This window comes from Sphaeramia orbicularis, chromosome 22 (assembly GCF_902148855.1).
Source record: "Sphaeramia orbicularis chromosome 22, fSphaOr1.1, whole genome shotgun sequence".
NCBI lineage: Eukaryota > Metazoa > Chordata > Actinopteri > Kurtiformes > Apogonidae > Sphaeramia > Sphaeramia orbicularis.
In genome coordinates, this window is record NC_043978.1 from 37,441,309 (window position 1) to 37,462,417 (window position 21,109).

The following is a 21,109-nucleotide window of genomic DNA, read 5'->3' on the forward strand; positions in this document are numbered from 1 at the left end:
CTCTTCTTCCGGGGGAACATTTCAGGTTGTCCACAGGAGTGCCTTCACGACAATCACCTCCCTGTTAGGGAATGGTGGAGGGCGTGGCTTCGTGGCGTAACTCTGACGTCACGGTATGTGAGACGTCCACGTACCGTAGCACGGGCCGTGAAGTAGTCATGCAGCAAGCGCGTGTAAACTAGATAATGAAATGCAATGGACAACCTTTACGGACTTCAAAATAAAAGCATTAATGGGTTATTTTTGTAGTTTACTACGAGCATGTTGTTTATTATCGTTTGTATGAGGGATAAACGTTGTATTATTACCATTTAAATAACATAGCGCTATTAAATAAATTCATTTTACGTATGTTTTTGCAAATCTTACAATGTCCCGTCCGTGTTGTGCTTTTATTTTGAAAGTATATACACAGGAAATAAAACACTTTACCATACATTCCACTCTGTTCCACGTTAACCAGGAAGTAAAGAAATGTTTGAAGCAGAAAAGAGAAAACTTCTCTTATTGAGCTGACGAGTAAAGCCTCAGTCATTTTCCTAACACACTGATTTTATCTCCGGACCAGATTTAGGAAGAGGTTTTACTGGAAACGACAAATTACACTTCTACCGTTCGTTTAGGTGAGTATTATGCCAAAATAATCTCGAACATACAGTACAAATTAGGCTTCATTCTCGTATAGTGTCCCAGAAGTTTAAATAATTAGAAGTAATTTATTCAATATTGACTACGACAAAAAATAGAATAGGGAAATCATGACAAATTTATCGAATAATTCTGAAAAATGGGAGGGTTATTACCAATGCCCAGAATACACCCATTTTTTATATTTAATTTTGACAATGTTCTCATAAATCTACATACAGAATACATGAGTACAGTGGGAATTATAATTTTACCTATAAGGTTATAACTGTATGTAGATGTGTGAATCTATTATAGCCTGTGGTTTACTTCATAGTAATAGGTTTGAATCTAAGTATATCATACAACTTTGACTACACCATGCCTTTTGTTGGCTGCAGTATCAGTATTTGCAAGGACAAGAGTGCAGATAGACAGTACATTCATATGAGGGATAGTAAAAGATAAGAACAGCCTTCAACAATGAAAACTATGACGTATCCTTCAGGTGTAATTGTTTTATGTGACTAGACAGGTTGGGACTTGAACATGCTGACGTGGGAATATGGGTGGGTAAGCAAGCAAGTCTGACAAACCTTTAAGGTGTGATCTACGAGGCTTAAGCAAAGTATCCTGTTTTGTAGGCTTGGCCCAGTGCATGACCTGAGGTTATTCTGCTCATGTAAAACCAGGGATGGAATAACCTCAGCAGGGTTTATAGAAGATTAGATGCAACGTGGGAGTGTAACTGCAGAGTAACAGTTCTTTCTATTTTGTGACAGATCCAGAGAATGGCAGAGAAGGTGCTGGTCACAGGTGGGGCAGGGTACATTGGGAGTCACTGTGTGGTGGAGCTCATAGAGGCGGGTTACCAGCCAGTCGTAGTGGATAACTTCAGCAATGCTGTACGAGGTAAGACAAACACTGATTGAAGAATTACTGTTATCATGAACCTGTTACCTTTTGTGTTTGTTTAGTGCTGATGGTAACATTCACTTGTTATCTTTGTGCGTGTCACATCTTGTTGTGGAAGAAGGAGCTGATGATGTGCCAGAGAGCATACATAGGATACAGAAGCTTTTGGACACCAACATTGAGTTTCATGAACTCGACCTTCTTGACCGCACTGGCTTGGAAAAACTTTTTAAAAAGGTAAGTAGATTTATCCAATCACTCTATAAACATGTAATTAATGTTAAAGTAACTTTCAGTCAAGTTGTAGCATATACACACATATATGATCCAACCCATTTTCTATAGTTATACAATAATGATCCCAATTTTTAGGTTGTATAGTTTTTTTATTTGGACAATAATACAATACAAAGTTTGCTACTCAAAAAGTACTTGATTGGATACCATGACATATTATATTATATTATATTATATTATATTATATTATATTATATTATATTGCGTTTGTGTTTCAGCACTCTTTCAGCGCTGTAATGCACTTTGCTGGACTGAAGGCAGTTGGAGAGTCAGTGGAGCAGCCATTACGCTACTACAGGGTCAACCTCACTGCATCCATGAACCTGCTTGAGGTCAGTTTCAACAAGCCTAAACCGTCTTAACTAAATACATGCTGCACTCCTCACTTCGAGATGAGCACTGTTTGCATTAATCCTCATTTTTGTTTGCTGACTGCATGATGGTGTGTTTATGTAACACTGATTGAGTTGATTATAATACCTTTATATGTGTTGAACTCACTGCATCGACCAACCACAGCATTAGGTCTTACTCCTAATGTGTGAGCTTCCTAACTGGCTGTTGACTGTACATGTGTGCCATGTTTATGTGCATCTGCATGTCCCAGGTGATGCAGGCTCACAAAGTGCACAATCTGGTGTTCAGCAGCTCGGCTACTGTGTACGGAGACCCCCAGCATCTGCCCATTGATGAGGAGCACCCCGTGGGTGGCTGCACCAATCCCTATGGCAAGACCAAATACTTCATCGAAGAGATGATCAAGGATCATTGTAAGGCTGAGAAGGTACTGATTAAACTGTAAATGGCCACTAGAATCTGCCCACACACACATACATTAATGTACAAGATGTCTCACTTTTAGCTGTGTGTCAACAGGACTGGAACGCAGTACTCCTGCGATATTTCAACCCAATTGGAGCTCATTCTTCTGGCCTTATAGGAGAGGATCCTCAGGGTATCCCCAATAACCTGCTGCCATATGTTGCCCAGGTGATAAGCTTAGAGGATTAAAGAAATATTTTGCTTTGTGGGAGATTCAGTGGAGGATTTATTATTTTTTGTATTTTGTTATTTTTTTCTCCCTAGGTTGCTATTGGGAGACGAGAGTGCCTCAGTGTTTTTGGGAATGACTATGAAACCTTGGATGGCACAGGTACCAGTGAAGATCTTTCAGCTGAAACTCCTAGCATCTGTTATGATGGTGTAACATGTATTCACAGGGCTCTGAATAAAAGGTAAAATGTCATTCTGTGAGTAAACAGCATTTTTTTTCTCTTCCTTGCCAGGTGTGAGAGATTATATTCATGTTGTAGATCTTGCAAAGGGACACATAGCATCTCTAAAGAAGCTGAAGGACAGTTGTGGATGCAAGGTACAATTTATTTTGACTTATTTCACACACATGCATTTGTATATATGGTATTTATTTGTGAGCGAGTTTCTATGAGTGCATTATTGTTTTGTGCCCTTAGGTGTACAACTTAGGAACAGGAACAGGCTACTCTGTGCTCCAGATGGTGAAAGCCATGGAGAAGGCATCAGGGAGAAAAGTGAGTAGGACATGAGATCGTCTGTATCTGATTCAGTGTTATTTCTTATTATTTAGACTATATTGTTTTTTTTGCCAAAATAACCCATGTTAATGTGTCTTATTTGTAGATTTCATACAAGATCGCCCCACGCAGGGGAGGAGACATAGCATCCTGCTACGCTGATCCTCGTTTGGCTGAGAAGGAGCTGGGCTGGAAGGCTGAATTTGACCTGGAGAGAATGTGTAAGGGCAGCCACGATGCATAATTTGATGGTCATCTTGAAACTTTTTTTTTTCCCCAACAAAAGAAATATTAAGATCGCTTTGTATTAGCATTGTTTATGCCAGTTGTAAATGCCTTATGTTATTGTGAAGCACTTAACTTAAAAATAAATGTGCTATATAAATAAACTTACCTTACGTATTCTTTGTACCTGTCTTGATGTAGGTGTGGATCTATGGCGCTGGCAGTCCATGAACCCCACTGGATTTTCCAACGGCACAGCCTCTTGATGCAACTCCAGTTTTACATAATTTTATTTTATACTGGTTTATTTTATTTGCAAACATTTCATACAGTAAATCACCAGACCAAAGCAATGCATTCCTCATTTTGTCGAAAACACATGAAGGGACCTCTCTTGTAATTGTTCATTATAAACGATTATTTAATTTCATCATGATAATACATGTCATAGGTAACGTGTAAAAAAAATTTTTTTTTTCTTGTAGTTTTCTCCATTTTGTTATATGTTACATCTGACAAGGCAAAAAATATTTTCTCTAATAATATATTAATCTGTAAGCCATAAGAATGAAAGAATAAATACATTTTCTTACTGAACAAACTGAATCATTTACTTGTCTGATAATTGTGTTGATGTGAGATTATGAGGATTGACATGGATTAAATGTTGAATGATGAGTAAATAAATGAAAGACTGTTGTGCACTGGAAGTCTATTAGATATATTAGAAATGATATATTATATGGCAGATTTGGACAGAAAACCACATGTATGATGTGGCCAGCAGGGGCTTTAGAGTATCACACTAAGGCCATAAACCTACAGAATAACCGTGGGGATGTTGGTGTACTTGTTTAAACCTGGTATATTCTATATTGAGCAGAAATAGTCTGTTCATGTCATATATATAAACAGGGCGCTGGGGCTTTAAATGGCTCCTTGAACCCTCGGGCGCCCTGTTAATAAACACCCACGTCAGCACTGTGCTCCAGTCGCTCTAACCGGGTTTCGGTCTTTAGGGCTGAGCAGGAAGTGCCTGTGTATGTGTGTGTGTATGTGTGTGTGTGTGTGTGTGGACCCTGGACGAGAAAAAGGCAGCAAGGGGGAGAAAAAAAGACTGAGGAATTAAAAAAAAAAAAAAAAAAAATGGATTTAGTGACAGACTTGGGGGCGAGTAAACTCTATCGGGCGTCGGGTGAATCGAGTCTCCAGTGAGTATCGATGGATTTTGTCAGAGGTTTGACGGCGTGGGGCGTAAGCGGGTCCTGCTGACACCTCACGCCTGGGAGAGAGTCGCTGGGTTTGGGTAGCAGGCAAATCCTCCCCGCTGCTCGCTGCGCTCCGGACCTCCGGCTTGAAAAGTGGGGGTGGTCTTGAGGATGAAAACGGGCGTATTACCGCTCCACGTCCTCACTCTGATACAATATCCGAATATATTTATTTCTCACCACGAAGCATGCTCAGTTGCTGGAGGTTTGTGTCTATTTTTCTATTGTGTGCTGGCTGCAGCCTGAAGTGGGCGTCGCTCCAGGACAGACTGGGCTGCTCTGGTGCGCCGCTGCCCGCTTTTCTCTCGCAGGACTGCAGCACTCTCATGGCGTTTTGTAGGTCGACTGATGTCTAAATTAACAGGGAACAGCTCGGTTCAGATCTCAGACCTGGTTTCGCGCAGTGGCTCAGGAGAAGCACTGACTCTTGCGGCCGGGCGTTGCACCGTGGGTTATCGGGCGCTGCGGAGCTTGTCAGCATGCATCGCATTATTCTTAAAAAAAAAAAAAAATGAAAAAAAAAAAAAAAAAAAAATGAATGCGTGTGATTCTCAATCCACGTGATGGGGTAGGATATAGAAGATGAAGAACTATTCTGCAAATGAGGTAGAGGTAGATTTTTCTGTTTCTCTTTGGACCGCATGTCCGGCTGTGTGTTTTATTTATTTATTTTTTCTTCCATCCACCGCAGGCTTATGTGTTTGTAGCATCACAGATTTGATGCGTTTTTGGCGTTCCTTAGGGGTGATTACGGGGTTTGGTCACCCGATGCTCCCTGACTGGAGTCGGGTGTAGCCTATTAGAAGAAATATTTTGATTGAGAGCTCATCTGGCCAATCACAGAGCGATATCAGTGGCAGTGGGCAGACCGTCGGCGGAGCTGGTGCTGGTCTGGAGGAGAAACAAAGGCAGGGGATAATTGACAGCTCCATCAGTGGGGTGTCACTGTGTCTCTAGTGTTACCTGCGTCTGTTGTGTTTGAGTGCTGTCCTGTTGAGCATAAACAGTTATAAAAGTAATGAGGTCACACTCCAAGAGCCTGTTTTCTTTGTTATTATGCAGAATGCAAGTTTTACAGGATACACTATTTCAGATGGTGAAATTTAAAGTGTTTAATTTGAACTAATGTCCACAGTATCCACAGTGGTTCATTTGTTATTTCTGTACTGTGTATCCAGCCATTGTGAGTACTGTCATCTTGTCTCCTGCAGGCAGCCTCAGAGATGGTTCAACACCGCTGACATCACAGTGGCTCACCAAAGCAACCTGCTGAAACAGCTCAACCAGCAGCGCCGCCAGGAGCTTTTCTGTGACTGCAGTGTGCTGGTGGAGGGCCAGCTCTTCAGGGCCCACCGCAACGTCCTGTTTGCCAGTAGCGGTTATTTCCGCATGCTGCTGTCCCAGGGGCCCGATGGGATGTCCGAAACCGTCAATGCCACCTTCGATGTCTTCAGCCCAGAGACCTTCACTGTCATCCTGGATTTTATCTACTCTGGCCTGCTAGACCTCACCAGTCACAATGTTATCGAGGTGATGTCTGCAGCCAGTTACCTGCAGATGAACAATGTCATTAACTACTGCAAGAACTTCATCAAATCTTCTTTGGACATCAGCGTAAAAGATGAAGAAAATGAACGTTGCCTCAGTTTGTCTGAGACATGTAGCTTCACTAGTGGAGCTGGAGAGGAGACCTCGGACCAGCAGCAACAAGGTCCCTGCTCTGTCAGCCCACCACCTGCACTCTGGACCCGGGATAGCTCCAGAAACCAGTCTGGCTTTATAGGGAAGGACCTAGACCAGGATGTGTCAGCCTCAGGAATCAAGACTAGTTCAAGCAGCCCTGCTAACGACCTCGGTGCAGAGACAGAGGACCTACAGGACCCTCAGGATCCTCTGTACACTTTGCCTGGAACAGAGCGCCGGCGGAGCAGAGGGGCAGCCAAGAGGCGAGCATCCAATAGTAATCGCTCCAACCAACATGAAGACCTGGACATTCAGGAGGCGAGGACACAAAAAGCTGAAAAGGCAGAGGAGCTGTACGCCACTCTGCCACCTATTGTAGGTGTTATTGGGCACTTTAATAAAGGTGAGTCGGGACTGTTTGGGAGAAAATGGAGAAAATAAATTGCATACTTCATCATTGTACACTGACAACTCCACTTTTGTAGACACAGTGTTATCCAATGAAAGAACAGCAAATCCTAAGATGTGAACAGTTTCTCTTCCTCTTTCTCTTTGCAGACTCAAACCCCATCATGCGCTTCAAATGCCCCTTTTGTACACACACAGTGAAGAGGAAGGCAGACCTGAAACGACATTTGCGCTGTCACACTGGGGAGAGACCATACCCCTGTCAGGCCTGCAATAAGCGCTTCACTCGCCTAGAGCATCTTCGCAGCCATTTTGAAACAGTAAGTGCAATCACAGCCAGGAGGAGAAACCTGGACTATTACAACGTTCTGTCATTTATAATTGTCACAGCACTTTTTAAATGTGAAAATTACAATCCTCAAGAGCAGGCAGTGTTTACCAGCTATGAACATTTAATGCAGCAGTGAGACAGGACTTTTTAGTGCTTGTTTTTTCACAGAACATTGTTATGGTTTCTTACTTTCACACAGATTCATCAAGCCAGGAAACTGGTGTGCAGGAAGTGTAAGTGTCAGGTGACAGAGGAGACCGGACACGTGGTGTGTGAGGGGACACGACGCTATCGCATGTGCACCGCTTGTATCCAGGAAGTGGGCTGTGACACCATTCCCATGGACAGTCTGGAGGAAAGCAATGAGGAACCAGCTCTGTTACTGGGCGTGGACGGAGAGGAAGAAGGGGAAAGCAAAAGGACCTGGATGGTAACCGATGATGATGACCTTGCCGAAGACTCGGGAGCTGACCTTATTATTCAGCAAGTGGACGACAGTGACGAGGAGCTGCAGTGAAATGGGACCAAAGTGTGTATGCGTACTTATAGGCATGCACAAACATTGACTCTGTATGTGTGTTAAAGCCATTGAAGAGAATTTATGCATAAAATACATTATCTGATCCACTTTTGTAAATACACACGCTTATGATAATTATCATTTAATTCAACTGGTTTATCACTACTTTTGGCTAAGTTTGTGATCTTTGTGGCAGAATGGAATGCCTTTTTTAAGCTTCATAAAGAAACGCAGTATCCAAAGCATGCATACTCAGTGTTATTTGTTCCAAGTTTCACTTCTGTAATAGTTGTTATCAATATGTTTTTTCATATGCATGGAAAAACCTTTAGACTCAGCAAATGAAAAAAAAAAATCAACAATAACATGACATAGACTCCGCCCCTGATGGCAAGAGCTGAGAGCAGATTTTCTTTAAGCAGATATTTGCACCCAGGTGTCAGAAGCGTACCACCCTGTTTACAGCGGTGTTGTACTCTTAAAGCCCGACTGAAGGACTCTAACATAAAGACTTACTAACATTTTGCTAATGTCGCCAAAAGGTCTATTTTAATGCAACATTTTCATATTTTCCTCAACCTAATCAATCTAATCACTGAATTTGGAAGTTGTATCCATGATCTAAACCTTGTATTCAGGGTCAGTGTCCTATCTTTACTCCACTGACCACCATGAATCAGTGGGTCAGAGCCAGGAGATGGTGGCTATTCTCACCCTGGTGCAAATAGACACTCCTTTATCAGTTTTTCACTATTGCAGTACTTTTCATGGGTATGTTTGATCATGATATGCACTATAATTTTAATTCTTTGTTTCTTTTTACTTTTTGACACATTAAAAATATTTTGTATACATTTTTGTGTCTGGGTTTTTCATCATGTCTAGGCCAGTCTTCCATTTGTTTTAATAATTATTTCAATAATATCAGTTGTTATTGTAGAAAATAATTCCGACTAAACAAAATTTATACTATGAAATTTTTTTACATTTACACATATAATATTCATATTATAAATTGGCTATTTTTCATCAGATCATGTTTTCAGACAAAAACCAAAAGCTGGTGCCTTTCAGCTTGAATTTAAAGACTTAAAGCAGAAATAAAAAACAAAAAGAGCTGGAGCACAGTGAAAATGTCAGTACATTTTAATGTTGCTCCAGCTTTTTTTTCCTTTTCTGCTTCCTATTTTTAATCAAATTTTGTGTCATTTTATAAATTCATTTTTCATACGAGAAACATAGTGACATTTTAGTGTCAATAAGAAGAACACAGAACATGTTGAATTTTTCAGATGTATGTTACTCAAGATGTTTAATTTATTCATGTGATGTGTAAGATACACAGAACAAAAACTGTATTACACATAGCCTTGTCAAAAAGTCCAGCACTCTAATATTTCATTACTCTGTACACACTTGCTGTGGAATTGTTTTGATAAACTTACACAATCTGAGAATATTGATTTTTAGGACACATGTTGCTGAACCTACGGTTGCAGAAAAAACTAGTAGACCATCAAAAGTCATCAAAAACAATGGCTATGCAATCAAATACTAACTCCTGTGTGTATCATGTGACTAAAACAGACAGAAAAGAAAACTTGGAATGCCTAAAAGCACTGGTTTTGGCAGTACAATGCTATAGTTATTAATGCAAGCACTTTAGTGATTTTGGTTATTATAAAAAAATAAATAATTTTTTTTTAAAAACAGAAAATGACTAGATATCAGCTCTGAAACTAGACTCCTATGAGTTATTTGTGTTGTTATCATTATATTTGTCCAAACAAATGTACCTTTAGTGGTACCAGGCATTAAAATGATCAAGAAATTGAAGAAAACAAGGGTAGTCTGATAATTTTTTCTGTGATTGTAGATGTGACCAACTGAAGCAACCCAGATCATAACACTGCTCCCACAGGCTCATGTAGACATTAGGCATCATGGGTAATCTCCACCCACCTCCCTTCCCACCCTGATGCACCCACTACTCCAGAAACAGGTCATTCTGGACTCATCCAGGCACGTGACCTTTTACCTTTAAACACAGTCCAATGTTAAATCTGAACAAACTGATGGTTTGTTGATTGAAAAACTAGTTTGGGTTAAAGGAAATGCTGATGCTGAAACATATTAATCACTGTAGAGTTTACCCAATGGAAGGCTCTGACCTACTTGCTGATTAGAATCTAGGTGGAGATTTTTGTCTATTCAAACCAATTTTGCCAGATAATTCAAGTAACATCTCCCACCCATACCATCTTTGACCGATAGGTGTCGCCAGTGCGGTGCGTTGAACATGGAGGACGTGTGGACCGCAATGAAGAAGTGACGTCACAGGAGAGGTAGGACAAACATGGCGGCTGTCATGAGGCTAGTAAACAGAAGCACTTTAAACCCAGCAATGGGTCAACACTGCCTGGCGTTCAGCTCTGCGGCAAAAATAAAAACGGTGAGTTTTATGGGGAAGTTTACTCAGCAGCAGCAGCTTATTGAACCCGTTTAAGCAGCAGTCTAAACCTGACATCTGTCTGCGTTTCTCCCTGATACGCCAGTGTTAACCTAGCTTGTTGGTTGACAGCTAGCAAACTGGGTCAAGTTAATATCTGTTTAGCCGAAGCTTTATTTATACTGCAGTTTAAATATGTGTTTGTTTGTATAGGCTGCTGTGAGGCCAGGTCATGTTCTGCCAGAAAAGGTGAAAATAGTGGAGGTCGGACCCAGAGATGGTCTTCAAAATGAGAAGGTAAGTCTCATGTCGCTAATGTTCCAGTGTTTGTCAGCTGTTAGCACTCAAAACTCAGAAAATGCTGGCATCAACCAGTAATATTATCATCGTTAATAGTGGTGATAGTAGAAACACCTTAATCTAGTACAGGTGAGATCATGTATTGTGTAACCAGTCAAAATAATTTAAGTTATGTGCTCAGTTATGTTTCAACATCGTCATGTTTTTGCTTCTTTCACTCAGACAATCGTGCCAACAGATACTAAAATCCACTTAATAAACATGTTATCAGAATCAGGGTTGCCAGTCATTGAAGCTACCAGCTTTGTGTCTCCAAAATGGGTTCCACAGGTGTGGTAGTTTTCCTTTGCCATTTCAATGCAAATAGACAACACGCCCAGTGACTTGTTCTTTTGTAGTGCTAATTGCTTTCTGTTTTTCTATCAATTGTCAGATGGCAGATCAAGTGGAAGTGATGAAGGGCATCTGTAGGAAATCTGGAGTAACGTACCCAGTCCTCACCCCCAACCTGAAAGGCTTCCAGTCTGCTGTGAGTGCCAGACATCAGTTCCAGAAACATCTGGTCTATTTTCTCCATGTAGTGTTTAACACTTTGTTAGAGGAGCTGTAATATATCTCAAAGTTTACTGAATTAAATGTGCCCCTGATTCACATTAAATACAGATGAAGGCCGGAGCTTCAGAGGTAGCCATATTTGGAGCTGCATCAGAGCTGTTTAGTAAGAAGAACATAAACTGCTCAGTGGATGAAAGTTTACAGCGCTTCGACGAAGTTATGAAAGCAGCTAAAGAGGCTGGTGTGCCAGTAAGAGGGTAAGGTTTGTTTCTTACTTTTTATTATCAACATTCTTTTAATAAGTGGAATCATAAAGTGATATTTTGATAAACCCCACTTATGTTTCTTATCACCACAGTTATGTATCATGTGTCGTTGGATGTCCGTATGAAGGCAAGGTGGCACCTGAAAAAGTTGCACATGTGAGTTATCATATGGTTTACATCAATTAAAAACCCACATAACATTCTACTATAATGCACGTTCTGTGTCCGTCTGGCGTCCAGCACAGGGTCCGATCGATGTTGCAGCACAGGAGGGCGTATTAGCCTCTCATGCTGTCGTGCAATAGCACCACGGGTACAATGCTGCTAGTAAAAACAATGCAAGCACTGTCTGGTCTGGATCAAGTTTAACTGTCATCTGTCTCTTGCAGGTAGCTAAGCGTCTTTACTCCATGGGCTGCTATGAGATCTCTCTAGGGGACACAATTGGAGTGGGAACCCCTGGTAGCATGAGTGAAATGCTGGAGGCGGTGAGCAGGGAGGTGCCTGTCAGTGCCCTGGCAGTGCACTGCCACGATACCTACGGCCAAGCACTGGCTAACATCCTGGTGGCCTTACAGGTTAGATACCAGTGTTATTGAACACCAGACTGAAAATGTACATGATGTCTGTTTAGGTCTATGCTGTGTGATATAGGTAACGATACACATCATATTATAGCACATTTTCTGTAAATTCAGCAAAAATAAATATTTGGAAATTGTTGTAGTGAATTGCACACCCAAAAATTAAGTAATTTCCTTATATTTGTCCTGTTATTTACAACTATTGTTCAAATTTCCAAAATAGAATGCAACAAAATCACAAAATATGAATGTATAAAATATATAGCATAAATATAAAATATTTTGAATGTCTTATAGCAAATTTATGTAGGCCTGAATTTTAATTATCATTAAAAACATCAAAGCGAAATGTGTAATATTTAAGAATATGACAAATACATTTGAAATATAAATATTTGTATGTAAAGTAATAGTATATATATGCAAATGTGGGACATTTAAACTGCACTTGCAAAGTAGGGCTCACAGTATAACCACTAAACATAATACTGTCTACATCCATGTCATGTAGAGGAAAACCATTCATTATCCAAATGATGACTTTTATTATGTGTTATCATGTGAAATGATAAATGCTTTTCTAACACATCATCAACACTGCAGAGATCCAGTTGTGTGTGTGTTTTATTATTAGTGTAGTGTTTACTAAATTTTTTATTTTATTTTATTTTATTTTTTTTGCAGATGGGAATCAGTGTTGTAGACTCATCAGTAGCTGGACTCGGTGGCTGTCCCTATGCCCAGGGTGCCTCTGGGAATGTTGCTACTGAAGATGTTGTCTATATGCTTCATGGACTAGGGATCCAAACAGTAAGTCATGTTATTCCTCCTGTTTTTCTTACCCATACGTTGTGAGGCATTGTGCTTGCTGCAGCTCTCTAACTGTCCATTTTCACCTCAGGGAGTGGATCTCCCCAAGCTGATGGATGCTGGCGCTTTCATCTGTCGAACCCTCAACAGAAAGACCAACTCCAAAGTAGCTCAGGCTACCTGCAAACTGTAGGCACCAGCCTGAAAACAGAGGACTCTTTCACAGACTGTCAACTCCAACATAATCACATAAACCTGGAGCTATCGTTACTGATTAGTTCTCCCAATTCCTTTGTTTTCATAGCTCCTCTATCTTTATGAAAATATTTCGTTAATGTTTTTGATATTTTTTTGGATGGTACTGACCCCTTCTTTTTAAGTATCAGATGATAAATTCACCCTATGATAGCATAGCTGGAACGGTGCCTTATAAAAAAAAAAAAAGTCAGTCTGGTTGTACAGATAATTCCTGTCAAAAGCCCCGGTCAGGCAGTTTTAATGGTCTGCGTACTTTACTTTCTAGGCTGTGACTAAGCCAAGTTAAAGAGCAGTCTTTATTTATAATAAAAGATTAACCAGCACATTGTGTGAGGGATGCATAAACTCACTGTTGAAGTCAGAAAAGGTAGAAGTGTTGTTTTGATTTTCATGGTTCTCCTTATACAGTGATAAGTGTCTCAAAAACATTCTTCCTCAGGAGCATGTGTAGAATCAGTTTTAATGAACCTGGGCATTGTGGAAAAAAATTATCTGCTCTATTACACAGTTTTGTTTTGGGTTTTTTTAATGATTTCTTTTCTTTTAGTATATGTAAGATTTCTACTTTCATTTCATTATTTCAGTATTTATTTTTAAGGTATTATCTGTCAGTTAACTTGTACAAATCAAACTAGAACGTGACACTAATACATTTCACATCTGAAAACTGTAACATCATGATGACTCTAGTGACTCTTATTTACTTTTGAACTATGTGAAATATTTGCCTTTCTCATGAATAAATTCACAGATAACTGATATAAAGCCACCACTGACCATTTGTGGAACTAAAATGATTTTTTTTTCTTGTCTCTGTACCTTTAATATATACAGTATTTTTTGATTTTTTGATTTATTTTTTGTACAGTTTGCTGCGGAACTGATTCAGAGTAAATAAAAACTGTTTTCTTTACCACACCTTGTTAAAAAACCTGAATGTCAAGTCTGACAGGCAGACTGAGATTCTTACTGGGGGCCTTACCAGCACTCAGAAGACATGCACCTTAATACAATAAAGACAAAAATAAGCACGTCATGATGACTCACCCCAAACTTCTAACACGGAAACCGCAAATGCTAAAAAACTTATGAGACATTGATTACTTGTGTCTGTACCAGTAAATCTTAAGTCCACCTTTCAGTTTGAAAATTGATGTTTCTACTATTTTAATAGAAAATAATTGATGCAACACATACCACACAGTATCAAAATACATTCACTTTAATATATTTAAGTTTAAAAATGATATTATAAACAAGTGCAGTAATACATTTCCACCTGATAGTTCCGTGTGGACAACGGGAGAAAACAAACCACTGCTTCGTCACCTTTCTTCCTGATTCCTCCACTGGAGCTCATGTGTTCCAGTGCTACCAACACAGAAGTAAACAGCAGCATTCCTTTCTCCTCATTTAAATCAACAGTGGTCTTGGATGAAGCTATATTGTGTACAAGCGAGTCAAAGCTCAGACAGTTTAGGTACAACGTGGCTGTGCAGCATAATCCTGAGACTGAGTGGATGCCTGTCGAAGATCCAGATTAAGACATATACCAATGATATATGTAATTTACCACTGTCATGAATCTTACCCAAGAATATTAATGCAGTTTAGGCCAGTTTTCAACCTTCAAGTATTACTCAGCCATAACTTTATGACTGTAGAGTTTCCACACTTCGGTGTAGAGTCGTTTATCTTTCTCCAGTGGCTTAGGCTCTGCTTATGAGGGGCATTGGGGTATTAAATTGAAAAGATGAAGCCATGTCTTAAACCTCAATAAATGAACAGATTACTGAAATGCGCATGTAATAGTGACAACACTGTAGACACTGGCAGGTTGGGTAATGAATACTTCTGCCAGGTGTGTCCTGCTTTCTCTTTTTCCCCTCCTGTGTCAAAATTCTAATAAGACACTGAACTGGAATGTTCTAATATGGGTGAAAGGGTGAAGCTGAAAAGGCACAAAGACATTTCCTGTATTCATCAAGAAAGCCACATATTAAAAACATATCAGTTTGGCTCTTGCTGACTTGATGTATTTGTTATGGATGTTGACTTAGAAACCAAAGTTCATATGCTCAAAAAGAGTCTAGTGTGTGGACACAGGGGCCCACAGGACAAATCCAGTACTGAATGACTCATCTTCAAGGATCTGACGTATCCTGTAGTTTGGCTCAAAGTTATGAGTCTGTAACTGAGATGTGAAGTTGAGTCCTTGCCAAGTTACAACTCCACTCTTGATCTACAGTCTGATTTAGGTTTTCAATCACGAAGTAGAGGACAGATTAGGAGCAGAGGCTCGCATCTTCTCTTCCAGTTTGAGCCCAGATGGCCTGTATGCAGCCTTGCATGCGGTCTTGAAGGATGGAGGCTGTTCCTTCAGGTCTCTGTTCGACACAGGGAGGGTGCCGTTTTTAAAGCGGTCGCTGTAGTCCTCCTGATCCACAGTCAGGTTGCGATTGCGCCTTTTAATCTTGTTTGCGCATCGAGCGATTCGTTTGGAGATGAGATAAATGATCTCACAGATGTTCAGGACAATGCAAAGGGCTGAAGCTCCAACCATGAAGTAGGTGAAGACCTTCTTCTCAGTGGGGTGGCCGATGTAGCAGTCCACCTGGTTGGGACAAGGCGACACCTCACATTTGACCAACCGGGGCAGGTAGAAGCTGTCGTACACTCGGTGGAGGATGTACAGGAAGGAAACCTCGATGCCTGTCTTAACGAAGAGGCTGATTAGATAAGTCCACCACAAGCCGCCATGTTTCTTGCCTGTGTTGTTGTACAGCTTGGCAGTGTCCCCATGCTTGGCCTTGTACTTGCGCTCACGGTCGTCACGGTATGCCACATGCATGACCACCATGAAGGATGGACAAGTGACAAATATGAGCTGCAGGGCCCACAGCCGGATGTGGGAGATGGGGAAGAAGAAGTCGTAGCAGACGTTGGCACAGCCAGGCTGCTTGGTATTGCAATCAAAGTCTTTCTGCTCATCGCCCCACACTCGCTCCGCTGCTACCACGTACACCATGACCCTAAAAACAAACACCACAGACAGCCAAACCCGCCCAAACGCCGTGGAATATTTGTTCACCCCACTGAGGAGGGCTTGGAAGGTCTTCCAGTCCATGTTTTTGGCTGGAAGTCAGATGTCTCCTCTAGTCAAATCTGGTCTCTGGAGAACTTGTCTTAGTTGCTGCTCAACTTGAAAACCTGTTTGTGACATAAAAAAAGAATACATGAGCATGGTTTGACTATCTTGTGAATATTCTTTTATATTGGGAGCATTAGGTTTTGTGGTGTTACTTGATTACAGTAGATGTCTTTGGTATAAAATACCCTAGTACTCTGACTTAAAATGACAACGCCATCTTCTCAAGTTGATTAACTGTGAAAACATGTTAAGTATACATCATTTATCTACCCATGTACAAATGTAACAGCCATTAACAATGACAGACGGTTGTGCGCAGACTCGAAGCACGCTGTCCTTAAAGGAAACAAGTTGGACCGATGTTGTCAAAACAGTACTTATTTGAAAAAGAAAAAAAACTATGCATCATGAAAAACTTCTTACACAAATATAATCAAATCTCATCCAAACATATTAAATCATCTTCTGTGATCATTAAAAGTGAAGTTAATCCTTTGAATCAACACAAGTATTCAACAAAAGACAGCCTTTTACGCACAGGCAGAAGTGACTTGGCCACATTTTCTTGGCAGATTTCTACCGACATATGGCTTCTATTCTACTCCCAGTCAGAGGTACTGATTTCCAAGACTGCTGTCTAGAAGCCAGCGCGTCCACTATTTTGAGAATATTCATTTTCAATCTTCCATAAAACGGAAACTAAAAGGGAACGGATCTTATCTTAATCTCCCGGTGCGTTAAAGTGGATTAGAGAGGGGTTTTCATACTTACCAAATAAAGTTTTAATCCATTATAACACGAAAGACACGTAACGATGCATATTTCCACCAGGTTTCTTGCTGCTTTACAGTCGTTTTAATCATTTAACGCACACATTTGGTTACCACCGACAGGTAGAGGAGCGCAGCGTTGAGAAATGCGTCTGTGGGTGTGGTTAAAGAAGAAAGAGTGGAGGTGCCCCAAATGTTCCTCACTCTTTCTCCGTCTCCCACTCCCTCTTCCTCCCTCCCTCCCCTCTGTCTTCTTTTACATGGCACTGTTAGATGGCAAAACAAATATTTTTGCGCATTACAGAAAAATGAAAGGAGCCTGCCTTGGAGATTTGAGATCAGTGTGTTTGGAACTTGGAGTGAACCGAGAATTAGAAAGAACCAAACTGAGACTGTTTAATTAAACTGTCCTACGATTGCATTATATAACATATAAAACTCAATACGAATGTATTAGGCTGTATACTGTTACTGTCATACAATACAATATTAAATATCATGTCATAGGAAGTAAATTCTGATATGATTAAAATACAGAGATCTCAGTGAAAAGAGTATTTATGATAATTTACCCTTAAAAGCACTTAATGCACTTTTATGGTATTTGATTAAACTGTTGTTATCTCATAATTTGATGATGTTTTTAGATGTAAGGCACTTTAGTCTTTCTTGTGTTGTAAAGTGCTATATAAATAAACTTTGATAGATAGATAGATAGATAGATAGATAGATAGATAGATAGATAGATAGATAGATAGATAGATAGATAGATAGATAGATAGATAGATAGAGACCTAAAACAATTTTTTAAATTATTATTATTGTTTTGCGACTTCCAAATGATCTTCTCTCTACATCTAACTTTACTGATTTATCACCAGTTATTATAATATTACCCACTGTAATTTTTCTTTTTTTTTTTTTTCTTTTTTTTTTTTTTTGGCCAAAATCTTGTATTTTTTCTAGTTATTTCTATTTTTCTTCGTATTATATAAAAACACAGGAAATGGAAAAAATATATCAACTGAACATAAAAACAAGCATCTGCTACAATTATCATTTGTCAGACTACATGGGTTTTACTGGTGAATCAATGCACAAAATGAAAGTGTTTCCACATTCACAACAATTGTCTGATCATCCAAATAAAACACATCAGATACCAGTGAAAAGCTGAGAAACTGCAACTTATCTGACCTGTTCATATGTGGTAATATGATTAGTAGTTTGAAAGTTATTAAAGATTTTAGATCAGTATTTTTGGTAGCCAGTGGCTGTTTAGGTCTTTGAGGGTTAAAGTCTTAGTTTTGTCCCTACTTTGTCTCTCGATTGTAAATTTAAGGGTCTAGGGGTTGTGTCCCATTAAGTCAGCGTGATATCTACAGTCTTAACGGGGACAGAGTCAGCTTCACCTTCAGATTTATCCACTGCATTCTCCAGAGGGTAACAGCTTCAAGCATATTATCTGTATCAGCAAAATTGTTAACAAAAAAGGCAAGAGCCAGGAAGTAACCCCTAGAGTCCTGGAGCAAATCCAGAAAAAAAGGTAGTGAGGCCTGTATATATAGCCCCCCATCCCCCCACCCACCTTCTCTGTTTCTAACAGGGTTAGCTGCTGCGTTTGATTGAGCTACATTAGTATATGGCCTTGCCGGAGGAGTGCCCTTCTATTTTGTACCACGTTCCCAGGAGCAAGGATGTTTCTTTGTCCCAGCTTGTTTCTGAATACTTCACATAGGCAGACACACCCTCAGGCAGATTACGTGTTTTGCTGTTGTGTGTTAGTAACAGTATGACTTAGGCAATGTTAAATTCTGAGACAGTGGAGTGGCTGAGTAGCTTTCAAAAAATGGCTAGAGTCTGCCATGTCCTTGTCCAAACTTTCACCAAGTCTAAACCTGTTATCTATCATGCACAGCTCTCTGCTGGTCTTTCGTAAGAACCTCCTATTGTTAATTTTTTCCATACCTTTTTGTAACATTAACAGGTCTGCAAAGAATGGTGTATTGTATTTCCTTTTGTTTTCAAATAGCACAGTTCATGAATGAAAAGCTCTTCCTTGTTTGTAGCTCTTGTCTCTTTAGGCACTTTTATGCCCAAGCTATCTGTTTTATTTCAGTGACTGTTTCTCCTTCGAACATTTAATATTATTTTCTGATAAGAAAGCAGTAATAAGTAGTGTTTACAGGCTCTTTTTAGCCCCTAGATGATATAAAGAGCATCAGATGTCAGCTTAGTATCATGCCGCTGCTGTGCCAGAGCATGGTGGTTTCTGCAGGCCGATGCTTGCATTCAGTGTTTGAGGTGTGTGTTTACTTATTACTATAGCATAAAAGGCTTTTTTTCTGTTTATACATCACTAATTTCAAGTCAAGACAAGTATTTGCAGAGCTCAATGTCACACACTGTACAATGTCTGAATGGGCTTTGCAGGCCTAGAACAGCAGTATTTCTCCACCAAGATGCACATTCAGACATGTTATTTGATAGAGATTGTCTGTGTTAAATGTAAAGTATAGTTGTGTCTAATAATGAGAGGGTAGGTTTGAGATGCCAGTTTAGATTTACAGCAGATACATGACAAACGCAACCCACTCAAGTAACCAGTTACATCCATTTCACAGCGACAGAATTCCTTGTATGTGTTCATATCCCTGGTTAATGAAGTTAACTCTGATAGAACCCAACATTTTAACCCTGACCCTGACAGTAAGTAGTTTGTTGTTTTCCCGGGGGGGGGGGGGGGGGGGGGGGTTTGACCCTGACTATACCGCAACACAATACAGTCTAGATACTCCAGCACCAGGTCCATTAGTGATCACATTGACAAAACATTACAAGAAACATGAAACACCTCAAGGAGCACTTATTAATGCATAAGGAATTATCTAAAACACTTCACACACGTTTTTTAAAAATTACCATTTCCAGACCACATAGTCATTGGCAACCCACCACAAAAAGCCTCAGAAATGACCCAAAAAACCCTATAGACAACTGAAAATAAGCTTCATTTGACTCTATAAAACATGGAAGCTCCTCACATAATCTCAATTTGGCAGCATAGAAGATCTATATCTGTATCTTTAACACCTTGAAACTGAGAAGAGAAACCTGGTGTTGTCTTATTTAGCAAACTTAGGAAAATATGTCATAAATTGCCATAGATCTTCACTTTTCAAAACACTGTCTCTTAAAGTCTTTTACAAGTTTTTTGTCTTTTACAACATTTTTGTCCGTTACATCTTGTCCATCTCATCATGTAATTTTCATCTTGTTAAGTTTTCTATCTTTTCCTGAGGCCTCTCCTCTGCATTTCACATGGTCAACATTTATAAACTATCCCCAGAGAACATTATTCTTCCTTTTTAATTAGTAACATGAATTCATGTATCACATATTTACTATGTTTTTCTTTGTTACAATTAGAGACCCAATAAAACCACCTCCGCAACCCATTTTGGGCACCGCCCTCAAGTTTGGGAAACACAGCACTGTGATACTGTGGACATCCAAGACCAGTGTCACCAAGTCTGTATCCAACCAGAGAATAAATGTGGTCACAGTGTCCTTCTATTCTTGAGTTATGGCACTGAATAATGAGACTTATTATCTTATTTTATGCTTATGTTGTGTGAAATTTCATCATGATCATCACATGAATTCTTGAGTTACAGCCAAAAGTCATGAGTTCACACTGACCTGCACCTTAGACCACTGAATTCTAATCAGTTCATCCTTGACTCCAAGTCGAACATTTGAAGTGAAAAGAATTCTCTCTGAGATATCACGTTCATGAGAGTGGGACGGAAGGACATAATTACTCTAGCCAATGAGTGTCGCCTGAGCGGAGACACAAACACAATAAACCACACACTGCTAATCAGTAGTCTCTTCCTGTATAATTATGGTACTCCTCTCGGACCTGAAAGACACCACTGAAAAAAGACCATGTTCTATATAGATATTAGGATCATTACATTTAGTGTCACATTTAATGTTATGTGCAAGACATTAATCTAACTATGCCCTGTAGTCATCACATTTTTTTTGACTTTATTGGACATTTTTTGCATATATTTTCATCTGTGTGGTCCTGCCTCTTCCCTGCCTTTATCGTCATCACTCAATTATTCATA

The 21,109-nt window shown here is 39.8% G+C and overlaps 4 protein-coding genes across 7 annotated transcripts; 3 read left to right on the plus strand and 1 right to left on the minus strand.

The window, feature by feature from the left end:
- The first annotated feature begins 449 nt into the window (after positions 1-449).
- gale (UDP-galactose-4-epimerase) lies at positions 450-4,223 on the plus strand. Of its 2 annotated transcripts, none has more exons than XM_030125856.1 (11): positions 450-623; positions 1,410-1,539; positions 1,661-1,779; positions 2,058-2,171; positions 2,447-2,623; positions 2,716-2,829; positions 2,926-2,992; positions 3,126-3,211; positions 3,312-3,389; positions 3,499-3,613; positions 3,819-4,223. In XM_030125856.1, exons 2-11 carry the CDS (start codon positions 1,419-1,421, stop codon positions 3,881-3,883), a joined length of 1,056 nt encoding a protein of 351 aa, XP_029981716.1. In that variant the 5' UTR covers positions 450-623; positions 1,410-1,418; the 3' UTR covers positions 3,884-4,223. The 2 variants fall into 2 exon arrangements, with proteins under 2 accessions (XP_029981716.1, XP_029981717.1); XM_030125857.1 differs by having other exon boundaries at positions 1,664-1,779.
- A 401-nt stretch (positions 4,224-4,624) lies between these two features.
- Positions 4,625-8,681, plus strand: zbtb8a (zinc finger and BTB domain containing 8A). 3 transcript variants are annotated; one of them, XM_030127090.1, is made up of 4 exons: positions 4,625-4,828; positions 6,097-6,971; positions 7,127-7,296; positions 7,507-8,681. In XM_030127090.1, exons 1-4 carry the CDS (start codon positions 4,764-4,766, stop codon positions 7,822-7,824), a joined length of 1,428 nt encoding a protein of 475 aa, XP_029982950.1. In that variant the 5' UTR covers positions 4,625-4,763; the 3' UTR covers positions 7,825-8,681. The 3 variants fall into 3 exon arrangements, with proteins under 3 accessions (XP_029982950.1, XP_029982951.1, XP_029982952.1); XM_030127091.1 differs by lacking the exon at positions 4,625-4,828 and adding an exon at positions 4,857-5,090; XM_030127092.1 differs by lacking the exon at positions 4,625-4,828 and adding an exon at positions 5,133-5,491.
- Positions 8,682-10,147: 1,466 nt separating this feature from the next.
- hmgcl (3-hydroxy-3-methylglutaryl-CoA lyase) lies at positions 10,148-13,830 on the plus strand. Its single transcript, XM_030127093.1, has 9 exons — positions 10,148-10,279; positions 10,490-10,573; positions 10,799-10,906; positions 11,010-11,105; positions 11,240-11,388; positions 11,490-11,553; positions 11,787-11,975; positions 12,666-12,791; positions 12,883-13,830. Exons 1-9 carry the CDS (start codon positions 10,184-10,186, stop codon positions 12,982-12,984), a joined length of 1,014 nt encoding a protein of 337 aa, XP_029982953.1. The 5' UTR covers positions 10,148-10,183; the 3' UTR covers positions 12,985-13,830.
- Positions 13,831-14,199: 369 nt separating this feature from the next.
- On the minus strand, positions 14,200-17,159 carry gjb3 (gap junction protein beta 3). Its single transcript, XM_030127094.1, has 2 exons — positions 16,972-17,159; positions 14,200-16,259 (listed from the first exon to the last, which is right to left on the minus strand). Exon 2 carries the CDS (start codon positions 16,174-16,176, stop codon positions 15,316-15,318), a length of 861 nt encoding a protein of 286 aa, XP_029982954.1. The 5' UTR covers positions 16,177-16,259; positions 16,972-17,159; the 3' UTR covers positions 14,200-15,315.
- Between the last annotated feature and the right edge of the window lie 3,950 nt (positions 17,160-21,109).

Coding starts and splice junctions, on each gene's coding strand:
- zbtb8a (XM_030127090.1), top strand. CDS start 4,764: ATGGATTTAGTGACAGACTTGGGGGCGAGTAAACTCTATCGGGCGTCG. Junction 4,829..6,096: donor TCGGGTGAATCGAGTCTCCA/GTGAGTATCGAT, acceptor TGTCTCCTGCAG/GCAGCCTCAGAGATGGTTCA. Junction 6,972..7,126: donor TATTGGGCACTTTAATAAAG/GTGAGTCGGGAC, acceptor TTCTCTTTGCAG/ACTCAAACCCCATCATGCGC.
- gjb3 (XM_030127094.1), bottom strand. CDS start 16,176: ATGGACTGGAAGACCTTCCAAGCCCTCCTCAGTGGGGTGAACAAATAT.
- hmgcl (XM_030127093.1), top strand. CDS start 10,184: ATGGCGGCTGTCATGAGGCTAGTAAACAGAAGCACTTTAAACCCAGCA. Junction 10,280..10,489: donor CTGCGGCAAAAATAAAAACG/GTGAGTTTTATG, acceptor TTGTTTGTATAG/GCTGCTGTGAGGCCAGGTCA. Junction 10,574..10,798: donor ATGGTCTTCAAAATGAGAAG/GTAAGTCTCATG, acceptor TCTTTCACTCAG/ACAATCGTGCCAACAGATAC.
- gale (XM_030125856.1), top strand. CDS start 1,419: ATGGCAGAGAAGGTGCTGGTCACAGGTGGGGCAGGGTACATTGGGAGT. Junction 2,830..2,925: donor TGCTGCCATATGTTGCCCAG/GTGATAAGCTTA, acceptor TTTTCTCCCTAG/GTTGCTATTGGGAGACGAGA. Junction 3,212..3,311: donor AGGACAGTTGTGGATGCAAG/GTACAATTTATT, acceptor TTGTGCCCTTAG/GTGTACAACTTAGGAACAGG.